General features: G+C 42.5%; 1 protein-coding gene across 1 annotated transcript in view; it reads right to left on the minus strand.

The window, feature by feature from the left end:
* The window catches only part of ptprn2 (protein tyrosine phosphatase receptor type N2), a 289,171-nt gene that overhangs the window by 209,787 nt on the left and 62,743 nt on the right, over nt 1–16,641 (minus strand). Inside the window, 4 exon segments of the mRNA XM_046356247.1 lie at nt 462–725; nt 1,424–1,600; nt 1,603–1,846; nt 12,734–12,984. Coding sequence (XP_046212203.1) covers nt 462–725; nt 1,424–1,600; nt 1,603–1,846; nt 12,734–12,984 — 936 coding nt within the window.

Here is a 16,641-nt window from a genome sequence, read left to right on the forward strand (position 1 = left end):
TCTGTCTACCTGTGTCTGTTGGAAAGAAGACTGAACTAAGTTTTCCTCTAGGATTTTGCCTGTGCTAAGTTCTATTCTGTTTCTTTTTATCCCCCCAATAACTCCCTAGTCCTTGCTGATGACAAGCATACCCATACCGTGATGCTTGAACATATGAGAAGTGATGCTCAGTGGTACTGTGTTGTGTTGGATTTGTATTCAGGACATAAAGTACATTTCTTTGCAGTTTTACTTTAGTGCCTTATTGCAAAGAGGATGCATGTTTTGGAATACTTTTATTCTGTACAGGCTTCCTTCTTTTCACTCTTGTCATTTAGGTTAGTATTGTGGAGTAACTGTCACAGGCAGTGTTGTATGACTTGTGATGTATTTATTATACAGTATGTACCCCAGGAAAGTTGCCAAACAAATTTCCCCTACGGGACAGGAAAGTATTAATTAATTGATTATTTCCTTCATACCTTGAAGCATAGCATCTTGCTCCAACAAGTCCTCTTGGTCCTCCTCATCCTGGTCCGTGGAATGCAGTGGCTCTCTCTTCATCTGCCTGTCCCGTATGTGTCCCACGAGCCTGGGCTTGGCTCTGGCCTCAGGCCCCTCCTCATCCACCACCTGCAGGGCACCAGAGATTATGTCTGCCAGCTGGTTCAGGTCTTTACCCATCAGACTGTCCATGTTCACTCTCTGCCTCCCCAGCTGGTTGACCACGTTCAGGATGAACCGCTCTGTGGGAGAGGGTGGAAAGGAAGAACATAAATATTTTTCATCCTATTTTCAATATATGGTATATTGGGTGGTTTATGATGTCCAATGTTATACTTGAGTAGACATATTTTATTTGACAATGTTTCAATGTTGATAGTAAAATGGCATGTTTGAATCAATGTCATGCCATCAACCTAAACAGAGAGCTATATTGAAATTAAATCTTCAGACAGTGCAATGATTCCTGCCTGAACAGGGACTCCTAATGGTATATGAGGGGTAATGCACTTCAGTGATTAGAAGTCTACCACCCAGACGCTTACCTCGATATATCTAGCTTAGCTTTGGAAGAAAGCAGTGTACGTTTCAGCAGAGATATCATGTCAACATGCTAAGACATTGATCAGCTTCCGTACTCATTTGTGTAGACGAACTACAGCAAATAACATTGAATAGCTGAAAGTAACTCCTCTAAACCTTTCTTACACAAGCTGTATGTGAAAGTACATCTGGAGTGAGGTTTGGTTTAGGTAGGCTACTGTACATTTATATCGGATTTTGAAGTTCACAGAAGCACGGTTGCCTCTAAATGAATAAAATAGCATGAGAAGAACTTTGAAAATGTTGCCGTGGATCCTCTACAAATGAATCTGAAGTTCACAGAAGCACACAGAAACAGAGCAAACACAAATCATTGTGGTAAAAAGAGGACCTTTACCATCCACCGTACTGAGCTGCTCCTTGGGCACCTGATGGTTGGACGCAGCCTTGAAAAGAAGCCTGTCTATGTTGGGTCTTGGAGGTTTGGAGCCACTGCCACCAAGTTGTGTCTGAGGTTCTACCTGACCACCAGGGTGTGCATAGCTGACATAGTAGAGCTTCCCCTTGGGTCCCACCTCTGCTCCTGGTACTGGGCGGCTCTGGGTGTGTGCTGCTCCAGCCATGTAGCGCTCAAGCTGGGCAGCCAGCCCTGTGGCACTACCCCGGCCCTCCCTGGCTCCTGGCTGGAGTAGGCAGTCTCCACTGGGGATCTCCAGTTTCCTATGGACCCCTGGGTGAAGACATTACCCCTCTGGGGTGGAACTGCAGACTGCAGATTGTAGAACGTAGACTTCCCCTTCTTTGGTTGTAAGTCTTCATTCTGTAACACAACCATGTTTTTTACTGTCTATACAATTTTTGTTGTATTTCAAATCACCAGTGACAGTGAATTCACATTGCATTTAAAGGACGACTGAACCAAAAAAGCAAGTCTATGTGGCATCGATACAAGTCGGAAACTTTTATTCTATTGTCAAAATTGACTACAAAGTGTAAATAAAATAATTTTGGTCATAAACTCACCCAAAACGTAGATTTGCGAGATAATTAGGGAAAAAAATATACGATAAAAGGGTACCCTAACAGTTTTCCTTGGATTGGATTTATTTAAATCCTGCCCACAGCTGGCAGCACCCAAGTAATCATTAGCACAGATGCACGCTACCCAATCGTAATGGTCAATTTGGTTTCACATTGGATATCCCTATGGGGCTAGTTAGGCACTATCAGTAAATTACACAACATACATGGGACAATATTTTAAAATGTCAATAGTTCAAAATTTCAATGACTTAAAAATATCAAACCAACTATAAATTGTAGAAATTCATATACAATTATTGAAAGAATTTAATTTGAAAACTAACCAGTGCGTAACATGAAAATATTGTCCCATTTACATTGTGTAATTTATTTATGGCCCCTAACTAGCCGCACAGATAGGCTATACAAAGTCCAACTAAAGTCCAACTACGGTTGCACACTGGCCGGCTGAAGCTAATTGGTGAAAGAAGTTGGCTAGCTTGCTAGCTTGTCCAGGCTACTTTTAGACACAAGACCTGGTTTGACTGTTTAAAAAGTTATCTAGAAGGGTGAGTGACTGTACCTGTGTACTGTTTTGGCAGAGTGAAAGCACAAACACTTCCCACGTTCTAACACAAACACGCAAGAGACACCCACATCAAAGCACGCCTCCAAGACCCAAATCTCGTTATCAGTCTCATTGCCTAATGAGGAGAATTGAAACCGAGGTTTAACCCATAAATTCAGCCCCCCTTTCACAACCTGGCCGTTCCACCTCAAAAATCACAAGAAGATGTCGACACCCATCATCTCAGATTGTTCTGTAGTTGGTAACAGATGCGATTAGCATTCCTGAAACAATGTTTTGTTGAAATATAATTTGATCTGAGAAATATAATCTAATTGATTCTGGATTCTTGACATAGCATTACTCACAGCTTAATATATCTGCAGCTGTGCATATCATTCTAAGTTGATATTGTGTAAATTCTCCCCGTTGTTAATCCCCCCCAATAATATAAACGTTAATTGTTTGACATTTTACTGCATTGTTAGCAGCTAGTAACATAAGTATTTCGCTGCACCCGCCATACCACCTGCTAAACCAGCCGTCCCCAAACTAGGGGTTGCGACCCCATGTGGAGTCACCTGATATGAAAATGGGGTGGCGGGAGAAGTTCCAAAATCCTGAAGAAAAATTCAAATAAATATCCAAAAAATATACAGTACCAGTACTGTACTGTCATTTCTCATTGCTTATTTGAGCAGTTCTTGCCATGATATGGACTTGGTCGTTTACCAACTAGTGCTATCTTCTGTATACCACCCCTACCTTGTCACAACAAAACTGATTGGCTCAAACGCATTAAGAAGGAAAGAAATTCCACACATTAGGCACACCTGTTATTTGAAATGCATTCCAGGTGACTACCTCATGAAGCGGATTGAGAATGCCAAGAGTGTGCAAAGCTGTCATCAAGGCAACGGGTGGCTAGTTTGAAGAATCTCAAAAATAAAATATATTTTGATTTGTTTAACACTTTTTTGGTTAGTACATGATTGCATGAGTGTTATTTCATACTTCTGATGTCTTCACTATTATCCTACAATGTAGAAAAATAGTAAAAATAAAGAAGAACCCTGGAATGAGTAGGTGTGTCCAAACTTTTGACTGGTACTGTATATTATAATATTGTCTTTGTATCTCAAAATCATAGTAATGTCGTTAACCTTAAAAAATCTAAATGAAAATGATAAAAAAATTCAAAGATAAAATTCAACCAGAGAGCACCCTTAAATCATAAGAAAAGGCCGCACTTGAGCGTTGAACTCAACTCACAGTAAATGGCTCGGCCAGCTATGCTATGAAACTACACACTATTGCAGACTTTGATATTACCGGCTGCAACTGATATGGTGAAAACAATGTGTGGGGAGGCAGAGGCACAGAAATTCACATCAATACCTTTGTCAGATAACACTGTTAAATTACTAATGTATGCTATTGCTAGCAATCAAGAAAAAAATTCTGATTGAATGACTCAAAAACTGTGAGGGGCGAGATGCGCATGCATTTACTTTTGTTCGCTATACATGTTGGGGGATGCTATTTACAAGGACATATTGTTCTGTCTCACGATTCCCGTGCATGAAATGGCACAAGGGCTGTTCAGTGTGCTGTGAGGCTATACTGACAAAAAGAAAACAGATTTTATGGGATCAAATGGTGGAATTTTACACAGATGGGGCTCCATCTATGGCGGGATGGTGGGCAGGCCTCTGCACTTTATTTATGAATGTGTCTCCCTCTGCCATATGGATGCATTGTATGATACAACGAGAGCAATTGGTGGCAAAAGAGCAGAGCACAGAGATACACTGAGTATCCAAAACTTTAAGAACTCTTTCCATGACTTGACCAGGTGATTCCAGGTGAAAGCTATGACCCCTTATTGATGTCACTTCTTAACTCAGTGCGGATGAAGGTGAGGAGACAGGTTTTAAAGGAGGGGTTTTAAGCCTTGAGACAATTGAGACATGGATTATGTATGTGTGCCATTCAGAGGGTAAATGGGCAAGACAAAATATTTAAGTGCCTTTGAACGGGGTATGGTAGTAGGTGCCAGGCGCACCGGTTTGTGTCAAGAACTGCAACTTTACTGGGTTTTTCACGCTCAACATGGGCCAGTGTCCCCTATGGAACACTTTCGACACCTTGTATAGTCTATGCCACGACGAACTGAGGCTGTTCTGAGGGCAAGGGTATACGCAGTGTATACTGCAGCAGGTAACAGCAGGTAACTTCGATTGTAAACTACATCAAAACCACATCCACTGCGTGTACACCTGTTCACAAAACTATGTTATATGGGATCAGAGTGTGACGATGTTCTATTGCACAACGAGGATTGGTGGTTATCGACGGGGAGTGTTGGAAAGAATTTTCACATTGAGAGAGGAACTGTTGTTATTCACAATGGATGTAAAAACTCGGTTGACTTTCTGTGTCATGAAAAGAAAATGTGTCTCGTTGCCTGCAGTATGTAACAGACATATTTTGGAAACTGAACGAACTGAACGCAAGCATGCAGGGGAAATACAAAAACATTCTACAGATGAGTGACCGACACAGTGGATTCAGAGGAAATAATTCTTATTGGAGAGAGAGTCTTTCAAAAGTGTACCATGCCCCCTTCCGTCGGCTGTGCATGTTTCTACCAGAAATCAGCATCAGTTGGTGATGACTGCTCACCTCCAACGCTTGGAAGAGCACTTTCGGACCTACTTCCCAATCTGTTTGACTGTGATCCTGGCTCAGTTGACATGCCAGTAAGTGAAATCAAACAGCTGATCGAGGAGTCATGTGACTGTTCATGTGACATTCACAGGTCAATACAGAGGAGTTTTGGTTCCTGACTCTAAGGGAATAGCCTGGCGTCTCCCTGTGAGCATTAATGCCGTGTTTAAAATAACTGGAACTGGGAGTTCCCAGTTCCACTTAATTCTCATTTTTTTTCTTACCCAAACGTGATGAAGAAAACGGAGCGATTTGTCAACAAAAATAATATTTTTGTAAAAACTGAACATTTGCTATCTAACTGAGAGTCTCCTCATTGAAAACATCTGAAGTTCTTCAAAGGTAAATTATTTTATTTGAATGCTTTTCTGGTTTTTGTGAAAATGTTGCATGCTGAATGCCAGGCATAATCCTATGCTAGGCTATCAATTCTGTTACACAAATGCTTGTTTTGCTATGGTTGAGAAGCATATTTTGAAAATCTGAGATGACAATGTTGTTAACAAAAGGCTAAGCTTGAGAGCAAATAGATTTATTTCATTTCATTTGCGATTTTCATGAATAGTTAACGTTGCGTTATGCTAATGAGCTTGCGGATAGATTTACACAATCCTGGATACAGGTTTTTTCGTAGCTAAACGTGACGCAGAAAACGGAGCGATTTGTCCAAAACAAATAATCTTTCAGGAAAAACTGAACATTTGCTATCTAACTGAGAGTCTCCTCATTGAAAACATCTGAAGTTCTTCAAAGGTAAATTATTTTATTTGAATGCTTTTCTGGTTTTTGTGAAAATGTTGCCTGCTGAATGCTAACGCTAAATGCTACGCTAAATGCTATGCTAGCTATCAATACTGCTTTGATATGGTTGAGAAGTATATTTAGAAAATCTGAGATGACAGTGTTGTTAACAAAAGGCTAAGCTTGAGAGCTAGCATATTAATTTCATTTCATTTGCGATTTTCATGAATAGTTAACGTTGCGTTATGGTAATGGTCTTGAGGCTGTAGTCACGATCCCGGATCCGGGATGGCTCGACGCAAGAAGTTAATTACATAAGTTTTTCACATGGTTGGGGTTGCAAGAATTTTCAGATATCAAAATGGGGTCGTAGGCCAAAAAAGTTTGGGAACCCATGTGCTTAACTGTGTACACATCCAATAGACTTTGATTTGATTTTGAACAAACATAAGTCTTTCCATCTTTATGAAAAATAATATACACTGCACATGGAGGTTGTTTAAAATAATTAAGAATTACCTCTGAACTATACTGGCATATTCCACAACTTCAGACTCTTTCAATGCTGATAGTGCTCTTGTTCTTTTTCAAAAAAATTGCTACAGATCCAGGATTTTAACAGTTTTGTATAGCCTAAACACAGGACAAAATGCAATCAAAACAAGCTGTCTTTTCAAATGCAACTTATTATGTGACTTGTTAAGCACGTTTTTACTCCTGAAATTATTTAGGCTGGAAATAACAAATGTGTTGCAAGCTGTCTTTTCAAATGCAACTTATTATGTGAGTTGTTAAACACATTTTTACTCCTGAACATATTTAGGCTTGAAATAAAAAATGGGTGAATACTTATTGACTGAAGACATTTCAGCTTTTCACTTTTTATTACATATCATTTCTGGTCCGGAGGCCCAGCGACGCTCCAGAGGCTCCAGCGACGGTCCAGAGCCTCCAGCGACGGTCCAGAGCCTCCAGCGATGGCTCCCAGTCAGGAGCCTCCAGCGAGGGTTCCCGTGCCGGAGCCTCCGGCGACCATCGGTGGTTCGGTTCATCCAGCAGTGATCTACAGTCTGGAGTCCGCGACGACGATCTACAGTCCGGAGTGTGCAACAACGATCTACGGTCCGGAGTCCCCGGCGACGATCCCCGCAACAGAGGCGCCACCGAAGTGGGGGGAGCCTCAAGCGGAGCGGGGTCTGCGCCCCGCACCGGAGCCTCCACCGAGATGGGAGCCTTTTTTAATTCTCTATTTGGTTAGGTCAGGATGTGACTTGGGTGGGCAAATCTATGTGTTCTATTTCTTTGTTGGCCGGGTATGGTTCCCAATCAGAGGCAGCTGTCTATCGTTGTCTCTGATTGGGGATCATACTTAGGAGTTTGTGGGATCCTGTTTTTGTACAGTTACTGTGTAGCCTGCTGAACGTTACGTTCGTTTATCTTTTTTTTTTGGTGTTCATCTAAATAAAGAAAGATGTACGCTTACCACGCTGCGCCTTGGTCTCATTCCAACAAAGGACGTAACAGGTGTGAATACATCCCTGCACCAGGGTATCAAAGAACTATCAATTAATAATCATATCAATGGATGGAATCAGTGAATGAATGGTTTTGTTGTTCTACTTAGTCGTTCAAATGGGATACTAAGTTGTTCGAATGAGTTACTATGTAATTCAAACATCATTCAAATAAGATACTAAGTGTTTTGTTTTTTGCCTTGTGCTTATAGTTCTGGACTTATAGTTTTTTTTACCCAAAGTTGGTACGGAAATGTTGTGATCTATTTAATAAACACAAGAGTCCAGCAGAATGGATAAAAGAGTGTGACGGTATAGCAGGAACAGTGACGTCTAGTGGTCAAAACCTGGTACTTTTACACTACTTTATGGTAAATAATGCTTCACTTCAATTCATAATTTCTCTGATCAGTGGAAAAAACATCAGCATATTCACAGGGAATACATTACATAGTATTGAGAAGCAATACTTCAAGCCTCAGTTTCATACTACTTATCAAACATAGAGAACTGATTTGGTAGCAATCAATTAGCCTAATTTCTCCAAGATAAAATCTAATTTCAACTAAGCAATGCCAATCCTACACACTTAGAAAAACATGTGCTAAGTAGAACCATACAACCATACAGTAGAACCATTTTTTCGGTTTGTCCCCATAGGAGAACAAGGGATGCTGGGTAGAACCCGCTATGTAGGCTTCTTCAAAGAAGCCCCTGTATATGGTTCTACATAGAAAACTTTATGAACTGTTCTGCCTAGAACCCTCTATAAAGGATTGTACCAATAATAATTGTATAATCTAAAGGTTCTTCCTAGAACCGTCTATGAATGGTTCTACCGAGAACCCTTTCATCTTGGTTGTACAGTCGTCTCAAATAAAACTGTGAAGGACCTCAGCGTTACTCTGGACCCTGATCTCTCTTTGACGAACATACATTATAAAGACTATTTCAAGGACAGCTTTTTTTCCCATCTTCGTAACATTGCAAAAATCAGAAACATTCTGTCCAAAATATGCCAGGAAAGTTAAAGAAAGGTTAATCCATGCTTTTGTCACTTCTAAACTAGACTACAACAATGCTCTACTTTCCGGCTTCCAGGATAAAGCACTAAATCAACTTCAGTTAATGCTAAACACGGCTGCTAGAATCTTGACTAGAACCCAAAAATGTGATCATATTACTCCAGTGCTAGCCTCTCTACACTGGCTTCCTGTTAAGGCCAGGGCTGATTTCAAGGTTTTACTGCTAACCTACAAAGCATTACATGGGCTTGCTCCTACCTATCTCTCCAATTTGGTCCTGCCGTACATACCTACACGTATGCTACGGTCACAAGACGCAGGCCTCCTAATTGTCCCTGGTATTTCTAAGCAAACAGCTGGAGGCAGGGGATTCTCCTATAGAGCTCCATTTTCATGGAATGGTCTGCCTATCCAAGTGAAAGACGCAGATTCGGTCTCGACCTTTAAGTCTTTATTGAAGACTCATCTCTTCAGTAGGTCCTAGGATTGAGTGTAGTCTGGCCCAGGGGTGTGAAGGGGAACGGAAAGGCACTGGAGCGACGAACCGCCCTTGCTGTCTGTGCCTGGCCGGTTCCCCTCTCTCAACCGTGATTCTCTGCCTCTAACCCTATAATGGGGGCTGAGTCACTGGCTTACTGGTGCTCTTCCATCCTGTCCCTAGGAGGTGTGCGTCACTTGTGTGGGTTGAGTCAATGACGTGATCTTCATGTCCATGTTTGGCGCCCCCACCGGGTTCGTGCCGTGGGGGAGATCTTCGTGGGCTATACTCAGCCTTGTCTCAGGGAAGTGAGTTGGTGGTTTGAATATATCCTTCTAGTGGTGTGGGGGCTGTGATTTGGCAAAGTGGGTGGGGTTATATCCTGCCTGTTTGGCCCTGTCCGGGGGTATCATCGGATGGGGCCACAGTGTCTCTCGACCACTCCTCTCTCAGCCTCCAGTATTTATGCTGCAGTAGTTTATGTGTCGGGGGGCTAGGGTCAGTTTGTTATATCTGGAGTATTTCTCCTGTCTTATCCTGTGTCCTGTGTGAATTTAAGTATGCTCCCTCTAATTCTCTCTCTCTCCCTCTCCATCCCCTCCCAGAGGACCTGAGCCCTGGGAACATTACCTGGCCTGATAACTCCTTGTTGTCCCCAGTCCACCTGGTCGTGCTGCTGCTCCAGTTTCAACTGTTCTGCCTGCAGCTAAGGAACCCTGACCTGCTCACCGGACGTGCTACCTCTACCGTACCTGCTGTCTCTAACTCTGAATGCTCGTCTATGAAAAGCCAACTGACATTTACCCCTGAGGTGCTGACCTGTTGCAACCTCTACAACCACTGTGATTATTATTATTATTTGACCCTGCTGGTCATCTATGAAGGTTTCAACATCTTGGCCATGTGGTGTTATAATCTCAACCCGGCACAGCCAGAAGAGCACTGGCCACCCCTCAAAGCCTGGTTCTCTCTAGGTTTCTTCCTAGGTTCTGGCCTTTATAGGGAGTTTTTCCTAGCCACCGAGCTTCTACATCTGCATTGCTTGTTGTTTGGGGTTTTAGGCTGGGTTTCTGTACAGCACGTTGTGACATCGGCTGATGTAAAAAGGGCTTCATAAATACATTTTGATCGATCTAGTGATGTTGGGTTTGATACCGGAGCTCCGAGACATGCGACGGAATCACTAAGCTGCTAACTTCGAGAACAGTGTTCTGATGACTTTGTCAGCAGTACGTCATTATTGATGTCCGAAGCTTCGTTTCACCACGTGCTTTGTTAAACCGTGTGTTGCACAGCGGTTCCGGTGCCTTCCTCGATTCCAAATGCCGACCTCTACGGCACACCGTACTTACAAGTAGAGTCAGGATTTTGTACAAAAACGTTCACCTGATTGGTCGCTTAGCCGGCAGAGGAGGGAACCATGAAACATTCAGGGACATGAGCGTATGAGGTTGAATCCCGTGAAGACACGTTATTTTGAAAATGATTTTATGCGAAACCACACTTTCTGCACTGTTCTTCAGACCATTTGTTTTATTTAGTGTAGTATGAGGTTCTGTCTGAAGCATCTTACAAAATGTTTTTGAAAAATGGTCAACTTGAAGGCAAAAAAGGGAAGCATGATGTACAGTAAGACGCAAACCTGGTATTCCAACTGATTATAGGCTAACAAAGCCAATGACTTACCACAGTGAAGAAAAATTATGTCTATTTGATAAACACACGCTGGTATTTTTTGCTGACCAGCTAATGTGCACTGTGAACCGATAATGAAGCTCCGAGTGATGAACCGTTTTCTGGCACAATTTGGTGAAAGCGCCGAAGCCTTCAGAAAGCCTCGGTTTCCCATCACTACTATTATTTTTTGAGGGTTCTTCCTAGAACCCTCTATGAGCGGGTAGAACCACCAGGCTTACATTACATATATCATAAGGCTTTTCTCCTGGTTTATTGGCCTCATCAGGCCTGCAAGTTGCATTATTCCGGCTTGCAAAGTGATGTGTAATTCCTATTGGAATCCAACCAGAGTTAGGATATCCAATAAGTGGAATTGTTACTCACCCACAACCTGCATTCAGAATGACTGCCAGGGTAGGGAAGATTAAACTCTGAGACTAGCTCAATCATCTAAACTAGAACAACCATCTCAGTTAGTTTAGAAAACTGTATGTTATTTATCTTTGTTTAGTATAAAATGTATATGCAAAAACCCAGATATTACAGTAAAACAAATCATTCAGAACCCTTTGACTTACAAAGAACCCTCGTCTTCAAAAAAGGGATCTTCTGATCAAAAAGGTTCTTGATAGAACCCTATCAGTCCACAAACACCCCTGTTGGAACCCTGTTTGTAAGGAGTGTAACTACAGAAACAACTTCAGAACAATCTGGCTTTCTGAAATGATGTGGATCAACTCAACCGACCTAATTTCTATGTGTAATGTTATACAGCGATCGGGGGAAGGGAAGGCGAGATCATCAGTGTTATGACAGGTTTCTGATATAAAAAAGAAGCAGCCTAGGCTTGGGCACGCAGGACAGGATATGAATAGATTTATTTCTAAGACAACTGCCCTTGAAAATTGCATGTAGAAATTCTGAAGGAGATAGTGTCACTCAACAACCATTTTATACATATTCACAGACTTGGTAAAAAAACGCTTATCCCCCCCCATCAAACTGAGCACCACTAGCTTCTCATAATCCAACCCAGAAACTACAAAATTAAAGCAGTAGATTCAAAAACAGTGGAGGCTGCTGAGGGGAGGACGGCTCATAATAACGTCTGGAACGGAGTCAATGGAATTGTATCAAACATATTGTTTCCATTCCAGCCAGTACTATGAGCCGTCCTCCCCTCAGCAGTCTGCACTGATTGAAAAGTAAGACATTTGACAATGACAAGCATTAACAATATTATGGGTAGATACATTGACACAATAAACACAAGGGTAAGGCCTTAGACTACTAGGTCGTGATAATAAGTGTGTATGCTATCTTCCTTCTTTGTTTTGTTCTGTCCCCACCATGGCATTAGAGAGAGATAATGCGATTCTCCCCAGCTCGGGACTTTTGGGAGACCCTAATGGCATTAACCCAGCGGGATGGGCCTCAGTCATTCATGCTAACCATGTTTGTCATCCACTATCCCACAATGCAACAAAGAACACCGCCTCGTCACTAAGGAGGGTCCTGAACTCCTCAACTCTGGATGCCATCATCGCTATGGTAAAACAGCAATAGGAAGTAGCGGGGCAGCTCTGGGGTTGGCTGGGATGTGGTGCGTTATTCATGCAACCTCACGGGGCCCTGCCTGAAATACGGATGATGAGATATAAATAGTAAATGAGTGATAGAACCCCCTTTCTAAATGAGGATCATCCATGCTCAGTGGGATAGATGACGGGAGAAAAAAGGAAACAAAAGCAGTGCAGAGACAACGTAGCTGCCCCCTGCCTATATGGTTTCTTCCTCATGCATTAGGAGAGAAAGAAAAAAAATAACATGGAGGCCCTGGTTAACCAAGGATGAGGCCTCTCTCTCAATGGTCCCCTAAAGCTACCAAATGCAGGTGGCTTGGAACTCTTCCCCTCCCACCCATGGAATGACTTCTCTATCAGGCCCTTACCTGAGTGAGGGGCCCCTCTCGCTGGAGCTCCTGGCGAGCAGCGCCAACAGACTGGGGAAGGAGACCCAGCTCTTGAAGGTACTTCTGGACGCTCCTGCTAAGTTTCGCCTCCCCCGTCTTCAGCTTCCTGTCTCCACCATAGCGTGTCAGGGAGGCAGACGGGGGATCTGGCCTTCGGATGGGAACCTTGCGTAGCTTGGACAGCTCTCTGGAGATCACATGCTGGGTGGTGGCATCCTGCCATGTCAACCCTAGAGATGGAGTCGAGTAAAGCGATGTTAAACCATGGTCATATTCATTAGTGTACACAGTAGAGGTCGACCGATTAATCGGAATGGCCGATTAATTAGGGCCGATTTCAAGGTATTTTGGGCGCCGGTTTGCAGATTAAAAAATATATATATTTTTTTATATACCTCTATTTAACTAGGCAAGTCAGTTAAGAACACATTCTTATTTTCAATGACGGCCTAGGAACGGTGGGTTAACTGCCTCGTTCAGGGGCAGAACGACAGATTTTCACCTTGTCAGCTCAGGTAATCTTGCAACCTTACAGTTAACAAGTCCAACGCAATAACGACCTGCTTCTCTCTTGTTGCACTCCACAAGGAGACTGCCTGTTAAGCGAATGCAGTAAGCCAAGGTAAGTTGCTAGCTAGCATTAAAATTTTCTTAGAAAAAAAAATCAATCATAATCACTAGTTAACTACACATGGTTGATGATATTACTAGATATTATCTAGCGTGTCCTGCGTTGCATATAAACTGACTGAGCATACAAGCATACAAGTATCTAAGTATCTGACTGAGCGGTGGTAGGCAGAAGCAGGCGCGTAACCATTCATTCAAACAGCACTTTTGTGAATTTTGCCAGCAACTCTTCGTTGTGCGTCAAGCATTGCGCTGTTTATGACATCAAGCCTATCAACTCCCGAGATGAAGCTAGTGTAACCGAAGTGAAATGGCTAGCTAGTTAGCGCGTGCTAATAGCGTTTCAAATGTCACTCGCTCTGAGCCTTGGGGTGGTTCTTTCCCTTGCTCTGCATGGGTAACGCTGCTTCGATGGTGGCTGTTGTCGTTGTGTTCCTGGTTCGAGCCCAGGGAGGAACGAGGAGAGGGATGGAAGCTATACTGTTACACTGGCAATACCTAAGTGCCTATAAGAACATCTAATAGTCAAAGGTTAATGAAATACAAATGGTATAGAGGGAAATAGTCCTATAATAACTACAACCTAAAACGTCTTACCTGGGAATATTGAAGGCTCGTGTTAAAAGGAACCACCAGCTTTCATATGCTCTCATGTTCTGAGCAAGGAACTGAAACGTTCGCTTTCTTACATGGCACATATTGCACTTTTACGTTCTTCGCCAACACTTTGTTTTTGCATTATTTAAACCAAATTGAACATGTTTCATTATTTATTTGAGGCTAAATTGATTTATTGATGTATTATATCAAGTTAAAATTAGTGTTCATTCAGTATTTTTGTAATTGTCATTATTACAAATAAATAAATAAAAATCGTCTGATTAATCGGTATCGCCCTTTTTTGTCCTCCAATAATCGGTTTCGGTATCTGCGTTGAAAAATCCTAATCGGTCGACCTCTAGTACACAGTAGCAAAACATTTTGCAATTGTAAACTAAAACAAGCGTTTTCTATTGGACAAGTGCAGGCAGTCCCTCTCCGTTTCTGTCCGTTTTCTTCCGTTTGGTGTCTAGTGTATACGACCCAGAATACCAACACATATCTTTCCCCTGTGTTATAAATATAAAAATAAACACTATTCAACTAAAACACAATGCTATGGGAAAACATTGAGACAGCAACAAAACGGAGGGTCATGCAGTCAGTGTACACAGTGGTGTGTAATTATCTGGCCGTGGTCTGTCTTGAAATCTGATGACAGTGAACCTGAGGAAAAGCAAAGCAATGCATGGCGCCCTCCCAGCGAGTCAACAAGCCCTGCGAGAATGTCACGCCGCAGCCAAAGCCACACCAACATCTCCACTAATTGCCAACACATACTCAGAATGCAAGGCTCCCGGGCACGGGCACAACATTGCGTTGCCAAGGCCAGATGGAGCTACCCAGGCAAGAAGAGACCCAAAACAACATGGATGTCTGGCCTCATTCCCAAAGAGCCAACAGGAACGTCTGCATTCCACTGCAGAAAAGCACTCAGAAATACCACCGATAATGTAATAATGCAGTATGGGCCAAGATGGTCAGACATGGAATGCAGTTTTACTGTTATTCTAATAGCATTGACAAATTATTTTAATGAGAAGACTTGTTATTGGAAAGTATGAGTGTTATCCATAGAATCCATGATATTTCACAATTATTTCCGACATTCTCTCTCCCTTCTACATCTACATTGCTTGCTGTTTGTGGTTTTAGGCTGGGTTTCTTTGTGGCTCTTTGTGACATCTGCTGATGTAAAAAAGGGCTTTATAAATATATTTGATTGATTGATACAAATGTAGCCCTCGTAGAGGTCCTCTTTTTGAGAGACAACACTTTTTTGATGATGGTCACTGAGTGTACAAAACAGTAAGAACACCTTCCTAATATTGAGTTGCACCCTCTTTTGCCCTCAGAACAGCCTCAATTTGTCAGGGCAAGGACTCTCTACAAGGTGTCGAAAGCGTTCCCATATTGACTCAAATGCTTCCCACAGTCGTGTAAAGCTGTCTGGGTGTCCTTTGATTGGTGGACCATTCTTGATGGTCGGGAAACTGTTGAGTGTGAAAAACCCAGCAGTGTTGCAGTTCTTGCCCCCCCCCCTTCTAGCTCTGACTCTGCTAATAGCTACTTTATTGAGGAATAATGTACTCTCTATGCCTGTGATATGTGGTTGTCCCACCTAGCTATCTTAAGACGAATGCACTAACTGTAAGTCGCGTCTGCCAAATGACTAAAATGTAAATGTACTCAAACTTGTGCGCCTGGCACCTCCTACCATACCCCCTTCAAAAGGTGCTTAAATATTTTGTCTTGCCCATTCACCCTCTGAATGGCATACACACAACCCATATCTCAATTGTCTCAAGGCTAAAAAAATAATACTTCTTTAACCTGTTTCCTCCCCTTCATCTACACTGATTGAAGTGGATTTAACAAGTGACCTCAATAAGAGAGCATAGCTTTCACCTGGATTCACCTGCTCAGTATATTTCATGGAAAGATCAGGTGTTCCTAATGTTTTGTACACTCAATGCAGAGGAGAACAACAGGCTAGCAGCCAGCCAGGCCAGGAATAGTTCCCCAACTGTGGCTACATATGACTTCATTAGCTTGGCCACTGATGTATCCCATGATACCTCTGAATAGACCACGGAGTGTATAGGGTAGGTGTTATCGAACGTAACCCAACCGTCAGCCCCATCACAACACATCCTCCCATCTACTATTTGTAGTGCAGTATATAGGGGGTACGAAGCCATTTGGGAAGCAAGCCTAAGTGTTCCATACATTAGTGCAGTAGTAGTTATCATGGGGCCATCAGGACAGATGGGGGGGGGCAGGTCCAGTTGAATCCATAAGGACCCATAAAATATCTACTGCTTAATTACTCCTGGTTAATGGGTTCAGTGGTGAGAGAAAGTCTGATTGTTGGGGAACAGAAGGCGGATGGCACAGGTTTGATTGACTGTGACAGCTTTATCCACAGGTAGAGAGAGAAGTCACTGCTCGCGCCTAAAAAGAGGTGGGAGTTTAACGGACAATCTGGGATTGGTACATCAATTTGTTTTATTCATTCATTGTTGTTCTGTTGTTGTTTGAATCCCAGATTGCCCCGTTCAATGATTCTGACTCAGGAAGGGATGGAGGCAGGCCTCAACATTTACTGTACATGGTTGGCTGCCTTTTAGTAAACTAGCTACCACCAGCTGATTATA

The sequence above is a fragment of the Oncorhynchus gorbuscha genome, linkage group LG07 (genome assembly GCF_021184085.1).
Source record: "Oncorhynchus gorbuscha isolate QuinsamMale2020 ecotype Even-year linkage group LG07, OgorEven_v1.0, whole genome shotgun sequence".
Taxonomy (NCBI): Eukaryota; Metazoa; Chordata; class Actinopteri; order Salmoniformes; family Salmonidae; genus Oncorhynchus; species Oncorhynchus gorbuscha.